General features: G+C 43.9%; 1 protein-coding gene across 3 annotated transcripts in view; it reads left to right on the top strand.

The window, feature by feature from the left end:
- Nucleotides 1–17,077, top strand: part of Sh3d19 (SH3 domain containing 19) — a 154,833-nt gene that overhangs the window by 134,232 nt on the left and 3,524 nt on the right. For all 3 annotated transcript variants that reach the window (XM_052180241.1, XM_052180242.1, XM_052180243.1), the window contains 9 exons: nt 776–844; nt 1,027–1,167; nt 6,252–6,324; nt 7,292–7,422; nt 9,328–9,386; nt 11,758–11,960; nt 12,352–12,404; nt 14,481–14,667; nt 15,022–15,119. In XM_052180241.1, coding sequence (XP_052036201.1) covers nt 776–844; nt 1,027–1,167; nt 6,252–6,324; nt 7,292–7,422; nt 9,328–9,386; nt 11,758–11,960; nt 12,352–12,404; nt 14,481–14,667; nt 15,022–15,119 — 1,014 coding nt within the window. The remainder of the gene's footprint in view (nt 1–775; nt 845–1,026; nt 1,168–6,251; nt 6,325–7,291; nt 7,423–9,327; nt 9,387–11,757; nt 11,961–12,351; nt 12,405–14,480; nt 14,668–15,021; nt 15,120–17,077) is intronic.

Genomic DNA, 17,077 nt, shown 5'->3' with positions numbered 1-17,077 from the left:
TGTTCATTCAAGGGAGACCAGGTTTCACTTGGGGTTCTGTGTAATGTCAAACTATTTAAGGAATTCAAAGAAATCAGTAATTAAAAATGATGGTCTGTTTTGAGTGATATGTCTCATTATAAAACACATCCTTAAATCCACTTCCGGCCCCCATGGATACACCACCATTAAATTACTACTAGGAATCTATGTGCCCCGGGGGTCCAGGGTCTGTGGAGATGTGGGAGGAGTAACACCGATGCTCAACCCAGACTTACAGGGCCACCTCCTTGTGCTCTGTGACTTTGCTCGTGGGTGATCAGGAGCCCAGGCAGCCTCGTGCTCCATGTTTTAAGTGTATATTACGTAGAACTTCTGACAAGTACGCATCAGCCAAAATCTCCCAAGACAGGAACAGAGAACCCTTTAACCTTGGGGCTAAAAACCATCATAAAGGTCAGGCTGTTGAGGGAACAGGAAGTCGCTGGCCTTCAAGCAGGTAGACACTGGCTACCAGGGAGACTGCAGAGGCTATGGAAGCCATCAGTAGAGCCCTATAGAGAGAGCCTCTAAGAGAATGTGAGATCACATTCAGCCCTTGCCTCCTGTGGGCTCAACTCCTCCTCCTGAGAGCTTTAGTGCCCAGGAGAAATGGCAGCCTCACTGGCTCCCAGGGCAGGAGGCCTGCCTGAAGCACACCTTCTGAAGAAATTGTACTTCAGCAAACATGCCGACGTGATCAGCAGCAGGTGACTGTTTGGGATTATGAATAATTCTCTTCTGGTTTACATTTAAGCTGTCTGTGCCTCATGGAATTGCCAATGAAGACATTGTCTCCCCAAACCCCACGGATCTCTCTTGTAAGGTAAAGTCAAGCTCTTTCTTTACTGACTGATTTAAAAAAAAAAAAAAAACACTGAAATGCTGCCCTGTGCTCCTGCTATTACACATTATTAAATGCTTTAGGCTCCAAAGATTAAAATGTGGGAAAGTAATAATGTTTTATTAAATAATAATTGCTTCAGAGAGTGCCGTTGTGCTTTACAGCGTGGGGATGTACTTGTGATCCTGAAGCAGGCGGAAAATAATTACTTGGAATGCCAACGGGGAGAAGGCACTGGCAGAGTCCACCCGTCCCAGATGAAGATCATCACACCCCTTGATGAGCACCCGAGAAGCAGACCTAATGTAAGGAATTGCTATTATGAGGGTTCATGCCCTGCAATGGGACCCTGTTATAGAGCTGTTAATTATATCCTCCATTCCCTGAGTTCCTTTTATTAACAGCATTTCGTTTGTTTGTTTTTGTTTTGTTTTGTTTTGTTGAGACAGGGTTTCTCTGTGTAGCTCTGGCTATCCTGGAACTCACTCTGTAGACCAGGCTGGCCTCGAACTCAGAAATCCACCTGCCTCTGCCTCCCTAGTGCTGGAATTAAAGGCGTGTGCCACCACCGCCCAGCATTAGCAGCATTTCTTTAACCAGGGTGGAAATAACAGTAGCCGTTTGCTCCAATTTTGGAATAACTGGCTCTAATTGTGTTGGCACAGAGACTATTGAGTGTTCTGCCTTCTTCAAGTAATGGTGGCTTGTGGGAGCTAGGACACTCAACTCTCGGATTTTCAACTGAGAAAGCTACTTACTCTTTTAAATAATGTAAACCTGTTTATCAAGTACCAGAGGTTGTTTTTCTAGCAGGATGAATCCATTATTTAAAAGGAATCCTGTGAATGCTAAATCTGGCATAAAAGACTGCTTTAAAATGCAAGCTGAACTCTGTATTGTGATATACACCTTTAATTCCAGCACTCTGGAGGCAGAGGCAGGCAAAGCTCTGTGACTTGGAGGCCAGCCTGGTCTACATAATGAGGTCCAGAACAGCCTGGGCTACACAGAGAACCTTGTCTCAAAAAGAAGGAGGAGAGGGGAGGAGAAGGAGAAGAAGAAGGAAAAAAGGAAGGAAGGAAAGGAAGGAAGGAAGGAAGAAAGAAAAAGAAAGAAAAGGGAGGAAGGAAAGAAGGTTAATCTGACAGGGTGTGGAGCTGCGGTGCTCTCTCTGTAAGGAGGTGAAGTCAGGCAGGATCAGGGTCATCCTTGGATGTGTGGCAGAGGTCAAGGGTCTCCTTAGTGACAGGAGACCCTGGCTGGAGAGGGAAAGGGAGCTTCATGTAAACCTGAAAATCTCATTTATCTGCTTTAATAAGTTCATTAAATAATGAACTATAATCCAGTGTCTCAAGTCACAATTTAGGACTGATGACAAGTTTTTGGAGCCTGATATAAGATTCAGATTCCTGAAGACAATTTGTTTAGTGTCGCACTATTGTAACTCAGGTCACACTTTGAACCTGAGATTGTGTCTTCTACTGAGGAAAAAAAGAAGTGCTTCTAGTTATAGTTATGGTGTGGCTCAGCCCTTAACATACACCTTTAATCCCTCTGGCTGGAATACAGACACGCCCTTAGTAACGCACCTTTAATCCCAAACAATGAAGGTAAAGTTAGTTTATAGAAGGAAGTAGCCGTGTTTGAATGTGATGTCTAATTGAGTGGCAGACAAAGTGATGAACCAGAGAAAGATTTGACAGACTAGGATCTGCCCAACTCACACAAAAAGAGAGAGGAAAGAGAGGCCACGTAAAGAGAGCAGTGCAGAGAGAGAAGGAAGAGAAAGGAGGCAGGTTTACTGGGACAGTTGTGCACAGGCTGTGGAGATGGAACAAGCTAGACACAGGTGGAGACAGAACGAGCCAGAGAATGGGGAGTCAGAAGATTAGAACAGATTGCCAGAGTTAGTATGAGGCCAAGCAGAGCAGTTTAGTCAGAGGTCAAGAGAGAAGCTAAATCAGTCCCCTTGGAGAGGAGTTTGAGTCAGAACAGCTGAGCTGAACCAGCCAGCCACAGTTCAGAACGATCTAGAACAGGTGAGCTTATTCAGCAATAAGTCTCAGAGGCTGAGAACATTCTAGGCCTAGATAAGAGACTAGAAACTTCCAGGCCTAGGTCAGCAGGCTCAGGCAGTTATCTTAGGAGAAGAAAAGTTACATTTACTGTTTAGCATTGCAGGAGACTGAGCTCAGGGTGTCAGAGATGCTAGGCAGCTGTCCTACTTCTGAGCTACAACCCCGGCTCTAGCTGTAGTTTTGGAAAAGTTTAACTTACCCAGTTAAGTGTTCACTATTTGTCACTCAAGGTAACATGTATGAAAAATTCAGCCCACCAGTCATTCAACTCAAGTAAAGAGTTTTTTAGTTTGTTCTTCATCCTAGTTTTAATAATCCAGTGTGTAATTCCTTCTTCTTGAAAGGCAGTTTATCCTTCGAAGTTTTTTCTAAGAAACTAAAAATTATCACTTTAGGGAAAAGATATGTCTTCAGCTAGTGCAGCTGGCATGTAAGAATTCTAACTAGTTCACATAGGAAACTTCTCTTTCCCCGTTTTCTCTGTTTGGGTCTGGCATGGGCCATCTGTTTTAGCCACCCTTCCTCTGCCAAAGCATGCCTTTGGTAACAGCAGGACTTACACTGCCAAAAAGATCTATCCTCTTAAAGCTTAAAATGTAAAAGTTGAGGCAATGATAGTTGTGCAATTCCATGAATGTTCTTTAACCACATAGATTCTAAGTGGATTCATTTGATTTTGTATGAATTGTATCTCAGACATTTAACAAGCAAGCAAATGCTAATGCACCGAAGGTGTTTGTCACAGTGATTGGGGCGCAGTACATCAGCGATGGTATTAGCTGTTCTCACTGTTATTGCTTGAGCAGTGAAGACCTTTGAACTCTCGGAGGCTTACCTACAGGATGTGCACCCTGGCAGTGGTGTCTGGGCTGTTCCCCCTCATGAATCTTCTTGTTCATCCCTGAAGGCCTGAGCAAGGACACTAACCGGAGGCTCAGATGGTCTTCCCAGCTTTCTCGTTCCTGGTAGATTCAGGCCTTTGGCTCACTTGGAGACTCACATTCATGTTAGGGTTAAGGACGGTCTGTGCCTCGACTCTTTCCAAGCCACTAGTCGTCCGGCCTAGTATTCTAGTATTGCTCATCGGATAGCCATTCTTTTTTCTGAAGACTTAATTCAGGAACAAATAAAACTCTCTCTCTCTCTCTCTCTCTCTCTCTCTCTCTCTCTCCACACACACACACACACACACACACACACACGCACACACACACAATTAATAGCATAAATCTGTGTTCTTAAAGCCACCAGAGACCTAAAGCAGCTCACAATTACCACAGCTCCCGCGTTGCTCATTATTTAGGCAAAGGCAGTAAACAGGAGCTGATGAGAAAAGCTGCCTCAGCCGTTACTCTCTCGACCTGAGTTACAGTTCTGCTTACCTGGATTAAATAGACAGTTTGCCCCTGTGGCACATTTTGGTTAAAAGAGCAGGAGGATTGGGGAAAGATCCGACGGGAGTGTGGGGTGGGGAGAGAGGACTTTTCCTCACAGTAACATTCCCAAGGGTCAAGGGTAAAGGCCTGGCTTTGACCAGAGAAAGTAATCAACATCCTATAACTGGATTTGATGATGATGATGATGACGACGACAACGACGACGATGATGATGTCATTAATAAGCCTGTTTCTTCATATAAGAAACTAAAAACCCAGGTGTGGTGACACACACTCATAATCCTAGCACTCAGGATGTTGAGGCAGGGGAGCGTCATGAATTTGAAACCATGCTAGTCTATATAGTGAGTTCTAGGCCTACCTAGAGATATAGCCAGACTTTGTCTCAAGAAATAAAGTAAATGCCAGTCAGCAGTGGTGGCGCACACCTTTAATCCCTGCACTTGGGAGGCAGAGGCAGGCGGATTTCTGAGTTTGAGGCCAGCCTGGTCTACAGAGTGAGTTCCAGGACAGTCAGGGCTACCTGTCTACTGAAAAAGAAAGAAAGAAAGAAAGAAAGAAAGAAAGAAAGAAAGAAAGAAAGAAAGAAAGAAAGAAAGAAAGAAAGAAAGAAAGAAAGAAAGAAAGAAAGAAAGAGAGAGAGAGAGAGAGAGAGAGAGAGAGAGAGAGAAAGAAAGAAAGAAAGAAAGAAAGAAAGAAAGAAAGAAAAGAAAGAGGAAGGAAGGAAGGAAGGAAGGAAGGGAAAGGAAGAAAGGAAGGAAGGAAGAGAGAGAGAGAGAGAGAGAGAGAGAGAGAGAGAGAGAGAGAGAGAGAGAGAGAGAGAGAAAGAAAAAAAAGTGTGTTGGGTGCATGCCTTTAATCCCATCAGAGGCAGGAGGATTTCTCTGACTTTGAGGCCAGCCTGGTCCACATAGGAGCAGCAACAGCATCTGGATAAAAGGGAAGAACAAGAAGAAACAAAGTAACACCAAAAAGAGGAGCAGCTGCTTGTCAGTAACTTGGGCCTCCCCTTCTTCTCCGGCTAATCCCGACCATTGTTTACTTAGCCGAGTAATACTGCTTTCTTATGTCTAATTTACTTAGAATTGCTGTTGAATATGCCATTCAGATGAAATAGAAAGGCCAAGCATGCTTTCAGACTAGAGAATGTATTCAGTTAAGTGGTAATAAATGAACTGGTTTTCCTTCTGTGAATTATACTTTTATGGGAAGTCATTAGCTCCTTTCATTGCACAAAGCAAGAACATAAATACAGAACTTCATTCTCTTCTATCAGAATGGACTTAACTGTGAAAGCTCTGTCCTTAAGGTTTAATTGATCCATAGAAGTGGGGGAAAGGAGCATTCACTGAAAGGCAGAGTGGCTGAATCCCACAACTTCAGCAGGAGAAGTGTTATGGTGTTTTGTTTTTATTTCCTTTGACGTTTTTTTAAAGTTAAACAGTTCTGTTTTGGTTTAGTTTCCTTTAAAACCAAAAAGTTAGTGAGGCTGCAAAGATGACTCGGGGTTTAAAGACTTGCTGCTACTTTTGCAGAGGACACAGGTTCAGTTCTGAGCAACTCCGGTTCTAGAGACTCTGGTGCCTTCCTCTGGGCTCTGTGGGCCCCAGGCACTTGTATGGTGCACAGACATACATGCAGGCAAGACACCCACATGCATAAAGGAAGAAAATCTTTGAAAAGGAATGCTTAGTGATATGCAACTGAAATTTATTTCTGTGGCCACCCTGGCAAGGACACATTCTTTTTTGAGGTGACGATGAGTCCCTTGGCATCTGTGTGCGCTGCGTCTAGTGCTCATGGTGCAGTTCTTTAGGAGGACTCTGTAAGGAGACAAAACACTGGTCTCAGAGAGAAAAATGAAGCTGGTGCCTCTCCTGCACACCCCACTTACAGCCCTGCTTTCCCTCCAAGGATTCGGGCCACGCTCAGAAGCCTGTAGACTGCGCTGCTCCTCATGCGGTGGTTCTTCACGATTTCCCAGCAGGTAAGGACATACATCATAAATTGATGGAGCCCTGGGATGTCCTCTCAAAGCCTTTCATCCTCACTGCCTGTGCCCGTAGATTGCTAGCCTGCAGACACCATCTTATATCCATCGACTCTGTCTTCAGGATGGGGCCATGCACCTAGTCATGCCAGAAGGCTTAACTGAAAGCCTGCCCCTTGAAAGGAATGGGAGGTCCCTCTTACAAATTAAAAATAATAGCCATTGCTGACCATTTACAAACTTTAACTCTGTGATGAAGCGTCAGCTCAAAATAACATTCTCTAGGGGCTCAGGACAGAACAGCTACTTGCTTAGCATTGTGATGAAGTTAATCCTAGTTTATTAAGTAAAGTGGATGTTTAAAAGGTTTTTTAATATATTTGTCTCCCACCACCTGCCTATGAGATCAAAGTATTAGATTTTTGTAATCATTCTAAGTCATCCTTCATTGCCAAAGCTACAGATGTTTTTTTTTTTTAAAAACTATTTACAACTTATTTATATGTACTTGGCAGATTGATTTTTATTTCGGTGTAGATAAATTTTCTTCCTAAAGAGCTGTAGTACTCCCTTAGTTAATATTTGAAGTTGGAATGGCTTTTACGGGTGACTGGGAAGAGTGGTAAGTGGATGGCGCCGGGTCTATAAAGATCTGTCAATGCTGAATGTGTTTTCAGCAAGACTTACATTGGAATAGTAGGAATCACTGGCCAGGATGATGGTGGTTTTAAATACAGTTTCCCTTCATAGATAAATCTGATCTTGGAAAATAGAATCTCTAATATCTCATTTTAAAAATATAATTGCATGGAAAAAATTAATTTGATCAGTATAATCTAGTCTGTGTCCAAATCAGCAGAATGCACTCCCTGCCTCTGGACAGATCTAAATGCTGCTTTGTCCTCTCTTTAATCACATGTGCAGCTGGGGCAATTCATCGAGGGTCACTCATTCTGTATTACAGAGCAAGCTGATGATCTGAGTCTCACATCTGGAGAGGTTGTTTATCTTCTCGAAAAAATAGATGCAGAGTGGTACAGAGGGAAATGTAGGAACCAGACCGGCGTGTTTCCTGCCAATTACGTCAAAGTCATTGTAAGTGGGGTTTGTTTATTTTATTTGGCCACACATTCGGTGCTTCAGTGAGGCTCGCAGATGGAAAACGAAACTAGCAGCCTACAGTCTTGAGTTTGCCTTTTCTGTCCTCTCTGGATCATTTGACACGTGGACATTTTTTTAAGTGAATATTTTCCCATATAGACTGGCTCTGTCAGCATTCAGTTATGGAAGGACTATGAGCTCAGCAGTGACACCTGTTACTGCTGACCGATTGGCTACTGACAGTTTAGGAGTGGGGGAGTCACTATCTTCAGTAAAGTACACATCGCCGGGCCCACCATGCTCCAACGAAACAGCATCAGTTGGTAAATCGTTCATCCTTGCAGGTTTCTTAAGCACTTACGGATGTGTGTTAGTGCCTGGAGACATTTGGTGAACGTGAGTTTGTGCTGGCAGACAGTTCTGAAGGGATGCTCTTTGGGGGTGTGACACCACCACGTCACTTCGGTGTCAGAATACCAGAATACCAGAGGAAGTGGTCCATTGTTTTCACATAATATTTTCAAGTCAGACTGGAGAAAATTATATTGAAGCGTCAGAATTTTATAGTCCCTAATAGCTTAACTTGTGAACACACTCCAGTATGTTGAAGGCTTTCCTGCTAAGCCTGGGTAGCTGTGAAACATAGGGACAAAACAAGACTGTTCTTTGAACATGTGCATTGATAGGAAAACTAGGACTCACTCCCTGATATAACCTATGGATACTATGAAATATCAATAAAGCTAACTGAAACGGTAACAGCTTATTTTGGAGGGGAACAAAAACAATAAGTTTCCATTACATCAGAAACTTTAAAATCTAGGTATTACAGAAAATCTATATTTTTTAAGTAGAGAGTCTGAGCCTCTTGGGTTATAAAATGCAGGGCTTAAAAACTGCCCAGTGCAGCCGTGGCCTGGTTCTTTTCAGACCTCCAGCCACGTTCTCTAAATTAATATTGAGAGTGGTGTAAGTTTGAGCACCCTCCTCATTCCTCTCCTGCTCAGTGGAACGGTGCGCTAAAAGGCACAATTACCACACTGAAATCAGTCACATCTGGTCGGCCACATTATTGGTATAAATGTTACTCCTAAGCCCTCAAGTTTCAAAAAATTGTTTTAAAACATCAAACATCGAGAATTTATCAGAAAGGGCACTGACCTGATACAGACCTCACGGCCTTAAGTAGTTTCCAACTGCGTGGCTGTGGCCGAGAACTTTTCCTGCTTTCCTGTTTGCCTTCTACTCAGCAACCAGATGACGTGCCTGGCCCTCAGTAGACACTCGCCTAGCACCAGCTGCCTTCTCCTTGCCCTGTCTACATGGAGGGGTAAAGTGCCCTTCACCATATGGAGAGGATCCGCCAATCTGGTCAAACACTTCATTTGGGGACCAGGGAAGTGTTGCAGAGTCCTGCCCTCATTTGAACAAGGTGACAGCATTACAGCCCGATGCGTGATGTCTGATACCGTGTGCTCCTTGGATGACATGTAGAGAACTCTCTGGGATAGAATGGTGTAACACGCTCATGGCAGCACGTAAGGCCAGAGTTCATTGGTTGCTGGAGGAGGACGACATCAAAAGCTATTCTCCCTCCACGCCTTTTAGACAGGGGTTCACTGCTGTAGCCCTGGCTAGCCTCCTTTTCATGATCCTCCTGCCTCAGCCTCCTGCGTGCTGATGTTACGGAAGTATGTAACCACATCCCTCTGAATCTGTACATTTCTTCCAAACCCCTGTTTTGTTTTTCTTACTGTTTAGCAACTGTAGTTCCAGTATCATCACTAGCTAGCTTCACTGTTTAGTTTTAATCACGCAGCTCCTAAGTACTTGATGTTAGATTTATCTTAACCAAATTATGAGAGAAAGGAAGTGTTACCATAGTTTTGTCTTTGCTAGGTTGATGTTCCAGAAGGAAGAAGTGGGAAAAGAGAATCACTTTCATCTCACTGCGCTAAGTAAGTTTTGTCTGTATTTATTCTTTTGTACCTTTTTTAAAGGAGTTAGCAACGAAGGATTTCTAAGCTTAATCATTTCCATTGCATGATTAGACAGACAGATTCTCAGTGTCCTTAATTCTGAGGAAACTTTATTTGCCTAAAATGTTATGGTGAGAGGCTGGAGATATGGCTCAATGATTAGGATGTGTCCTGCTCCTGCAGAGGACCCAGGTTCAATTCCAAGCGCCCATGGTAGGTAGCTTAAACCACCAACTCTAATTCCAAGGAATATGGTGCCCTCTGCTGGCCTCTGAAGATATGTGCATGCACAACTTTAAAAAAAAAAAAAAAGAAGAAGAAGAAAAGAGAGGCTGACGAAATGACTCGGCAATTAAGAGCAACTTACTGGTCTTGCAGAGGACCTGAATTTGATTCTAGCACCCAGAGGTGGCTCAAACCATCTGTGACTCGTTCCTGGGGATTCAAAGCTTGCTTCTGAGCTCTGTAGGTACCAAGGCATACATAAGTATGGTGCGTGTGCGTGTGCGTGTGCGTGTGCGTGTGTGTACATACACACATATATACATACACACTTCAGGTAAAACACTCACACACATAAATTAATAAATAAAAAATAGATAGAAAAACATTTTGAAAAGAAAATGCAATAGGCTGGTAGAAGCTGTCTGCGCAGGCTTGGGAGCAGCAACAACTTGGTTGGACTTGCCCTGACCTGCACACAGACAGTTTTGCTATCAGGGAGATTTTAGTGTGGCTTTCTGGTGTTTATTAGCAGCTTTTTCGGGAACTTAAAGTGTTTTCCTCATGGAAAATATGTCTATTTTGTGGAAATATAAATCCTACAGAAAGAGCCGGATGAGGCTAGGGCCCGGCTCAGTGGCTCAGTATGCTCGCTTAGCAGTGTATACAGCTCTGGGTCCTGAGCCCAGCTGTGGAAACAAGAAATGTGGCTTAATAAACATTTTGTGTTGTTGTGTTTTTAAGGACTAGGCAACAGTGAGGGAAGAGTTAAACTGCAGGATCTCCCTGTGTGTTCCTGTGTTCCTGAGACCTTTCCAGGGATTTATGTGCCTTTTATACCTCATAGTAACTCTTGGGTGATTTAAAGCCCTGCCACAATGCATCTTTATATTCTAGTTAAATGAGCAAATTAGTACAATTCACTACCTGGCGAAGACTGTAAACCTGTCTGTGAATAGGCCAGACATAAGGAGATGTTCCCAGGGGACCGGAGAAAATAAATGCAAAAGGTCATCACACATAAGGAAACTCTGAGTGCCACGGACAGCATCAAGTCATGGCTCGCACTGCAGGTTCCCATCCTGCCCTGAGCACAGATACCACTCAGGCGTGTTGAATTTCAGTGGGCTTGAGGGGCCATTGATCTGTTGACCGGACTTAAATCGGAATGTGATTGCGTCCAGGGCCAGCCTTTCCTTGACAGGCAGTTGTTTTCTCTTTATAGATCTCTGCTGTTGAAACTTCCTTTCTAGATCTCAAATCAAAGGCTTGGAGTTGAATCAGACCCGCAGAGCAGGCTTTATCTCTGCGTGGATCTTATTTTCAGTCAGAATTGCAGCTCACTGAAGGGTTGCTCCTTGTCTCAGGCCTGCACCTTCTCACAGGCAACACAGTCCTCACAGCCGCAAAGCCGATGGGCGTGTGTGTCTTGGCGCACCCGCCCTCCGTTCTCTTTGACCTTCTATCTCGGCAGGCTCGTTTATACTTTGGGCTCGCTGGTAGATTCAGTTCATAGCGAGCATCCCCCTGCCTGGGGATGCCCCTTGTGCACTGTCCTCGTTCTTAAGCAAGACATTAGATGCTATGCCCTGAGATTCTCAGGGGAAGGACGCTAACCCCAGCAAGTCTGTGGTTGAAAGGCTTTAGAGGGGCCATGGATTGCTTTGGCACAAAGACACAGACAGATGGAGCCCGGGGAGATTCTGTATTTACATAAAAACTGATCAAAGGCAGATGTGCAGTGTAGACTAACCAGTCAGCGCCTGATCTGATCGGCTGAAGTCTCGGGCCTCAAGCTTGGCCTTTCTGAGTGACGAACGAGTTTCACCATCTAGAAATAAGTCTTGTCATTTAGATGGGCAACGTACTCTTCTTCGTTGGGTTTGTTTGTTTGTTTGTTTGTTTGTTTGTTTTTCATGGAAAAATATACCTTGCTCCATAGTAAACAGGATATTTATTGAAAGACTGAATGAAAGTTGAGATGTTTTCTTAAAGTTACCACTGGAGAGAACTTTATTCGGTGCTATGATGTGCGGCTCAGCAATAGAGTTTATAGCAAAGCCAACCACAGCCTTTCTTTCTCCTACGTGCTCCAGTTTAACCCGTGACTGTGCTGCTCTTTGTGCAGAGGACCACGATGCGTTGCCCGCTTTGAGTACATCGGAGACCAGAAGGATGAGTTAAGTTTCTCGGAGGGAGAAGTAATCGTTCTCACAGAGTACGTGAATGAGGAATGGGGTCGAGGAGAGATTCGAGACCGAACGGGGATTTTCCCCCTTAACTTTGTGGAGCTAGTTGAGGGTCCCCCCACAGCCGGTGCAAACATTTTAAGTGAGTATGGGAGCCGTGGGTATTTATCCTGTCTTTGCCTAACTCAGATGGACCAGTAATATAATAATGCTTAAAATGTTAAATGTTCCACTTACCACATCTGTCACAGTAAGAAGAAAACTTACTTTGAATGGTGATTTGTGTGGGACACTGGTTTAATCTATTGTTTAGGTAATTAGCAATGGCTACATATGAGAAATGACAGAGACTTGTGAGCAGTCCTGGTTTACAGTTAAATAAACAGTCCCCAGGAGGCTAACACTTAGAGAGACTAGTCTGGAATCCCAGTCCCCGCTGTCACCCCACCGAACAACTTTTCCTCTTATACTATGTGCTGTTGTTGTTGTTGTTGTTGTTGTATCTGACCCTGTTTTTTTTTTTTTTAATGTAGACACAAAGGTGCCACCAAAGACCAAAAATGAAGACCCTGGATCAAATTCTCAGGTAGGCGGTTTGAATGGATTAACTGTTGTGACAGCCACATTTAAGCTCTGGGAGAGCTGATAGTGTAATTATAAATAGGACACAGTACAAAATCAGTTTTTGTGTTATGTAGAAATGTTTGCAGTAGGTGAGATGGTGGCTGTAGTACTATATGTAGGACTCATAGCCAGACACGCAGCCCCTAACAGAAGATGGAGAAACAGACACCAAGCCTTTTGCTCTCCCCATCTTCTTCTTCCTCCCAAATAATCTCCCTTTCTGTCTTCATGTCACCGTCACCATTCCATTTCTTTTCTTTGTGGAGAATGCCGTTAAGTTAGTGGTGTGTGTAGCCTGGACTCCTTGTCACCCTGCCTCTAACTCCCAAGTGCCGACCTTAGAAGCATGCCATGCCTGGTTGCTTGGCTGACCTCAAATATATGACCATGCCCCTGCCTCAGTTTCCTAAGTGCTTAGATTACAGGTGTGAGCCACCAAGCCTAGCAGGTAAGGTGTTCTTCTTTTCTTGCTTTTTGTTTTTGTTTTTTAGTCCAGCAGTTACTGAGAAGGGAAGGAACAGCAGGTACTTTGGAACACATTCTTGGTGTCCTGTCATTTGACTCTCACGGTAACCCTTAAATGAAACCAAATCCCAGAGAAACCTAGTGTCACACATTGCCAGGAAACGGTAGGGTCAGGTCTGGAACCCTTGCCTGCATGGTTGCAAAGCCTTTGCCTGCTAGAGATTCTGATCCATCCATCTTGCAAGAGCTGCCCTTTCACTGGGCAGAACCTTCTTCTCATGCATTGGAGGGAGTTAAAGATGTGGGTGGTCTTGCTCTGTAGACAGGCAGATGTCAAGCTCTGGATAGATTGGCCTGCCTCTGCCTCCTAAAGACTGGGATTAGAAGGTGTGTGCCACTATCATTGGCATTTAGTCTAGGCTCTGCCCCACAGTTGCCTGGCAACAGCCAGGTGTGCCTGACCCGCTATAAAGGGGCTGCTTGCCCCCTCCTCCTCTCTTGCTCTCTTACCCTCTTCTCCCTCTCTCCCCATTCCCCTCCCTCTTCTCTCTCCGTGTGCTCATGGCCGGCCTCTCTCTATTCCTTTAGTCTCTCTCTCTCTCTCTCTCTCTCTCTCTCTCTCTCTCTCTCTCTCTCTCTCTCTCTCTCTCTCTCTGCCTTTCTCTCAACTCCCCTCCCTATGCCCTGGATGAATTCTATTCTGTACTGTACCTCAGAGGGGGAAGGGCTGCCTCAGCATGGGCCTGCAGAGGCACCCCCTTTCCCCACACCATACCTCACCTCCAGAAAACTGTTTTCCTTCTCTCCTTATCTTTTTATAAACACAACAACTATGACTAGTGGATAAATATTCTCCCTCTCCCTTCCCCTCACCTTCCCTCCCCTTCCCTCTCCTTCCCTCTCCCTCTCCCTCTCCCTCTCCCTCCCCCTCCTCCTCCCTCTCTCCCTCTCCCCCTCCCCCCTCTGTGTGTGTGTGTGTGTGTGTGTGTATGTCTCCACAGCCCCACAGAAAGTGTTCCTAATGGAGAATCAGAAGTAGCCTATCATATTAGAATAGATCACAGAAAGAAATTTTCTGTTTAACCATTACATGTGCCTTAAAACTAGCAAAACCCTAAATTCTGTCACACTTGTCACTTAAATTATTCTATACGGAAAAAAGGTTATTGGAAACTTATTTCTGAAACTTAATTAGAAAAATAAAATATTAGGTAATTTGAACAAAACTTATGGTTTTAAACTCTTAAAAAAAAACCCTTGGTTTTTTTTTATATTTATCTATTTATTTATTTATGTGTATATGCTGACACATGCATCTGAACGCCCTCTGAGGCCAGAAGAGAGTGTCAGATACCCTTGAGTTGGAGCTCCAGGTGGCTGTGAACTGCCTGACATGGGTCCTTGGGAACTGAACTCTGGTCTTCTGGAAGAGCAGCACGTGCTCTTAACTACTGAGCCATCCTACCTGCCCCATGTTCCTTTAGCTTTCATTCCTCACCATGTTTGAAGCCTTGAGAAAACACTATTTGGGATACACCCTCAAGGTCCTTACCAGACTCCTGCTTTGAAACAGGATAGCAGCCCTCCTGGAGAATGGTGCAAAGCTCTTCACAGTTTCACAGCAGAGACCAGCGAGGACTTACCCTTCCAACGCGGAGACCGGATCCTGATACTTGAGCGTCTAGACTCTGACTGGTACCGGGGCCGACTGAATGACAGGGAGGGCATCTTCCCGGCAGTGTTTGTGCAGCCCTGCTCAGGTATGACCTGCTTCAAGGGCCTGAGGCCTTTACATTTTGTGTGGCCCTCTACCGCTGACTGTGCTTGACTTAAGTTTCTTATCTACACCTGGAAGCGATGATTAATGAAGTCACTCCTATGCGACTATGCCAAAGTTATGTGGAGGGGAAATATAAACCTGTCATTAAATATCACCTGACTAACAAGTAGACTTGTGTACAACTTTTTTCCTCCTAGGTGAACATCCTTTATCTTTCTGTAAGTTCAGTAAACTCAGAGCGACTTGAAGATATTTAGAGAAACACAGGCAGGTTCCTAAGGTGTTGTTTATGTGATTGTCTCCCTACATATTTAAGATTCTTGTGTTTTTGCAGCTGAGGCAAAAAGTGTGGCTTCCACAGCACTGAAGGGGAAGAAGGTTAAAGCCCTCTATGATTTTCTTGGGGAAAACGAAGATGAACTCTCTTTCAAGGTCAGAATACATATCTTTTTGTACTCAGTAACACTACCTATTTCTCAATGTACATATGAATGGATCATTACCTAAGAATGAAGAGTTCTCAGACCCTATTGTAACAGAAGAGAGTGGACAGAGCTCCTGTGATTCCAGCTCTCGGGAGGCAGAGGCAGGAGGATCATAAATTGAAGACCAGCTTGAGCCTCTAGTGATGCATTATCAAAAAGAAATGGGGGTGGGGGAGTTGGGTGGGAGGAAGAGCTAAATAAACTGAATAAGACCTGATAGTTTACATCATCAACTATCATTAAAGGACGGAGGGGAAAACCTTAGCTTAGTGATCCCAGTCTTCAAAGAAGTCCTTGTGTCTTGGCTTTATAATAGCTGATCTTGATGTGGGAGTTTTCATTAAGAATGTTCTCCAAGCCCTCACAGCCTGTCACTAACATCTGAAGTTAATGGAGAAATCAGGTAGTGCCTGCTACAGTTAGCCATGGTAGCCGGGTGAGAGCGGTTCTTGTCCACAAAGATACCAGCTGGTGCTTTGGGAAACAGTCTCAAGTGGTAAACTAAATTATGAGGATTTTTTTTATGAAACCCAAACATAACCCTAATCTTCCTTACCAAAAAAGTGCCTCTTCTTTCCTCAAATGTGGAAATGAAGTATATGTTTCTGTCGTTCCACGGTCTGAGGAGGTCATCCAGGCAGTGCTTTGGGGATGCGCGGTAGGAAAGAGTCATACAGAAGTCACTGCCGCCAAACAGCGCGGCACAGGGGTGAAGTCTCCATCTTTGAAGGCGTCTCATCACAAGCAAAGAATTAATGCCTTTGGGAGCAACTGGATAAGATGAGACCTGAGACAGGGGACTGCCCAAACAGGTTTCATCCATCTTTACAGAGTGAGTGGAAGAGGATGTTACCTTAGCCCCCCTGCAGGGAAAAGGTGCAGCCCCCACGCTGTGGAAGTTTTCTTTACTCTAAGACTACTCCAGCTTTTATATTAAAATATCATTTTATCATAAATACTGTTAATAAGTGACTGGCGTCTTGAATTAAGTTTGTAACTCTAATCTTTTTCTGAGGCCTTAATCAAACTCCTAAAGTTCAGAAACTGTTACCTTGCTCCTCAGTCTCGCAGCTCAGCAGCTCAAGATCTATTCCTTGTCTTCAGATAAAATGTTGCAGGTCACGAATTTGCATCCAAACTTTTAGGGTATTAGTTGGCTTTGATTTGTGTCAATTCGCAGAATTCACAGCATACCCCACAGGGAACAGGTTGTCTTCAGGAATGAGTGGTTCATAAATCAAATAGTTAAGTTTTTTTGTTAAGGGACTCTCTGCTGCATTTTTACTGGTCATTAATATTTATTACATAATAATAAATATAAATGTGCACAGTATGTTAGTAGATAGCTATCTTAGGTCTAGCACTCACAAAACTGACAATGGTTAGAAACATAGCTATTGACTATATTATAGTTTCAGGCAGAAATAACTTATTTGTAACAAATTTTGAATAGCCATACATAATACATAAATGGCATGTTTTCATTCCAATCTCCGTAAAAGAAAGACTTTAATCAAACAATTTTGCAGAGAGCTATGTAGTAGTGCTACAAAGAAATCCATCTATCCTGATAAATATACTTTCTTTTTAAAGTAGCTGGGGTCATCTTAGACCTTTGCAGAACTTTAAAACTGGGCTCTAAGACATTATTAGACACCATCAAGAACAAAATCTGATCCTCATCTGATAAAGGAATCATAATTTGCACATGTGTAAGACACTGCCTCTGTGACTTAGATGAGGGTAAACCAGTGCTGTCTTTTATGCCGAGGCAAAGCACTTCGGGTGGACTGTATGTAAAGCTGGCGTTGCTGCTGGGGGGGGATAGGATAAGCCCATGAGAGGGAAACACAGTTATGCAAAGAGTCCGGGTACAGTGTGCTCAGACTGTTACCGAGCAGTTGT

This window comes from Apodemus sylvaticus, chromosome 4, assembly GCF_947179515.1.
Source record: "Apodemus sylvaticus chromosome 4, mApoSyl1.1, whole genome shotgun sequence".
Classification (NCBI taxonomy): Eukaryota; Metazoa; Chordata; class Mammalia; order Rodentia; family Muridae; genus Apodemus; species Apodemus sylvaticus.
The sequence above is the reverse complement of the archived record's forward strand: the minus strand, read 5'-3'. Positions and strand labels throughout refer to the sequence as shown.